Source organism: Puccinia triticina, chromosome 11A (assembly GCF_026914185.1).
Source record: "Puccinia triticina chromosome 11A, complete sequence".
Lineage (NCBI taxonomy): Eukaryota > Fungi > Basidiomycota > Pucciniomycetes > Pucciniales > Pucciniaceae > Puccinia > Puccinia triticina.
This window is the reverse complement of record NC_070568.1, coordinates 3,671,495-3,674,533: the sequence shown is the minus strand read 5'-3', so window position 1 is coordinate 3,674,533 and position 3,039 is coordinate 3,671,495. Positions and strand designations below refer to the sequence as shown.

At 49.8% G+C, this 3,039-nt stretch overlaps 1 protein-coding gene across 1 annotated transcript; it reads right to left on the bottom strand.

The window, feature by feature from the left end:
* Positions 1 to 205: 205 nt before the first annotated feature.
* Positions 206 to 2,315, bottom strand: PtA15_11A352 (uncharacterized protein; the record flags this gene model as incomplete). The annotated part of the gene is made up of 6 exons (XM_053161252.1): positions 206 to 720; positions 816 to 1,078; positions 1,160 to 1,560; positions 1,662 to 1,778; positions 1,909 to 2,052; positions 2,163 to 2,315. The coding sequence occupies 6 exons, from the start codon at positions 2,313 to 2,315 to the stop codon at positions 206 to 208; spliced, it is 1,593 nt and encodes a 530-aa protein (XP_053025217.1).
* Between the last annotated feature and the right edge of the window lie 724 nt (positions 2,316 to 3,039).

Sequence of the window (3,039 nt, the reverse complement as noted above, 5' to 3'; positions counted from 1 at the left end):
GGAGGCTCAGGACAGGATGTCACAGATGAAAGAAATACAGTATGCAGAAATCAGCGGGGGTTTTTCTGGAAGATGTTAATTTGTTTTATGTTTATAAATATATAGAGCTCAAAAGGAAGAAGAAAAGAGGAATTGATAAATAGAGGTAGAAAAACACGAGGACAACATAAAAAGGAAGAGGAGGTCGTTAAAAAGAGAAAGGTTGTCAAAGAGTTTTTTTACCTCTGAGAAGAGATTTTTCGTCGACGGAGCTATCCAAGAGGGGATCGAGATCAGAAGGAGGGTCAGCGATCAGGCCAGAAGAGTTAGCCGGGGTGAGAGGAGAGTGGATGCGAGAAGCGAGGGAGTCGAGAGCCAAGAGTTTGAGAAACCCGGGATGGTGGGCGGATCGGAGGTCGTTTTCGAGGGCGGCCCAGCCTTCAAGACAGCGCTCGCGGAGGTCCCAGAGCTCGTCCAGTCGGTCCTCCTTCAATCGCCAGCAAGTGCGCAGTCGCTTCCACGCCCCATACGCCCCATCAACCATCCCGTCGTGCACCACATGTACCACTATCACCGCCCCTAGTCCTATTATCGTCGCTACCATCATACGCATCCAGTCCCTCTCCTCCTGTTGTGCTAGTAACATGCGTGCTATAATCACCACGTAGATCGGCACTGCCGCTAGCCCCGAGAACAGTCCTAGTACTACTTTGTTTTGGTCCATGCTCTCCGGCTCATTCGCTTTTACACAAATCCGGCCCATCATCAGTCTTTCCGGGACCCCATCTCCAAGACCAAGATATTATAGAGGTTTTGCAAAACGGTGCAGGGCTTACGTTGGAGACGCGAGCCCAAGTAAGCGCCCAGATAGGCCGGGATATGGGCCGCAGCGAACATGAGGAAGAAGGGCCAGATAAACAGGCAGCGGCCGGCCTCGACTAACAGTCGGGCACGCGCCTCACGGCTCGGAAACACCTGTGCAAACACCTGGTGACTCGTGTTCACTGCTGCAAGTTGATGGTGATACTCGATCAGATCCGTCCGTAGGTTTCTGATCGACGGCGGTGAATCTTCTTTCAAAGACATGATGTTGACGAGCCTTTTTTTGTAGAGGGATTAGCATAGTGAGGGTGAAAGAGAGAGAAAGTCTGGGTGAAGAGAGAAAAAGGAGGAGCTTAACTGTTGCATGTTGTCGCGATAATGGTGGAGGGGACCTAAGCCGTCGGCCCAAATGAACTCGCGGAGGATGCGGGCGGACCAGAGAGTTTCCCAGTCGTCAGCGTTGACGGTGACGGCTCTAAGGCGGGCCTCGATGGAGCGGATAAGCTCCTTGACGGCGGCTTTCTCCTCGCCGACAGTCATGAATCGGTCGACCGTCGCCTGGTCCAGCGTGATCGCCGCCGAATACTCGACCTGAACCGCCGCCCGGTACCGAGTCTTGTCCGTGTAGTTCAGTCCACATACTATCACTTTCACATCTTCTACCTCTCCTGGCGCCGTGCGAAGTCCATTCGCCGTACCCGCTGATCCAGATAACTCTTGTCCTGTCAGCCGTAGATTCTTCGCATACTCTAAGGCAGTCTGGTTCCGATGTTGTTGTTGTTGTTTTGTGTTAAGCAATGGTTAATATGTGAACAACAATTTTCCTGTTATCATGAAATAAAAAAAAGGTGATCACAAACCCAGGCTATCCCATCCTTGACTTGAATGATTTTTGGCTGAGTGTAGCTCGTACCCTCAGGAAATAAAGCCACACATTCGCCTAATTTCAAGACGTCAAAAGTGCCTTTGAATAGCAACTTTATCGACAGTAATATGTTATACCCGTCCCAGAAAAGGAAAAAGGTTGGTTAGTCTTTCCTAAGAGGAAAATGGGATGAATGATCCCAGGTGTTGCTAGAAAGATCAATGAGAGGAGAGGGGGCTGACCTGGTTGTTTCGGGTGGTTCGATCGACAGGGATGTTGCCGGCATCTAGAAGGATGAAGTTGATGATCGGGTTCTTGAAGAGGGTGTTTTTAGCCCAGTAATGTAATCGTCTCCCGTGAGGCATTCTAGAGGACAACATGGCCGGCTGCAGAACAACAAAGCACAGGCAGTTGTAAGCATGAAACTGTGCGTGATCAGTTGACTACATCTTCCTTATAAGCTTATTAAATGAAAGCAGCGGGCTTATTTGCATACATCGATGGTCATGTTCCAGTGATTTCCGGCGACGATCACCGGGCCGGTTGGCGGGACCTCCTGGGGGTTGGAGATGACGATGGCCTTGAAGTACGAGTTGAGACTCCATCGGGCGAGAGTGTTGATGATATCGTAGGTCGGTCCGAAGGGCATCGTGTCGGCTTGGAAGGCGGAGGGGGAGATGGAAGGCCGGGCAAGGAGAAAATCGCGGGTGTTTCAGGTGGGCGGGTCGCAAACTGCTGTGACAACTCTCAGCGGAGAAAACTTGCCCAGCCATTTAAAAAATGATATCAACTCCAGGCAGCGCTGCAGAGGAGCCTCACTCCCGAAGATCATAGACAGACACACTTCAGGAACAGTACAACACGCTGCCTAACCCAGATCTAGCACACCGTCAGAGAGTCAGGAAGAGCTCCTCTGGCCAAGAGGATCCAGGCTATCATACTTCATTCAGCGACGTGTTCCTCTCAAGAAAAGGAAAAACCACAACCGATCTCATGAGCTGGTAACTGGTATCCTCTGTTCAAAAAATAGATACATGCATTCCCGAGAGAACTTGATGTTGATATACGCACAAGCAGGTGAACCAACGACGTACAAAAACTCAGATGGGAATCCATCAAACCAAGCCCCAGGACTATGTGAAGATGGCATTAGAACCTTAAGACCAGATGAAAAAGTATTGAATATTCCGCACACGACATTCTTGACTGAAGATAATCAGCGGATCACTCATGCTTAATAGGGGGAATGAGATTTGACCATGAATATGTATGACACGAACTTGGAAGGATCATGGAGACACAGCTGCAGCCATCCTCAGGTGGTCTGTTCCCAGCTCTGTTATGAACAAGCTCACAGTTGAACTTTCTGAATA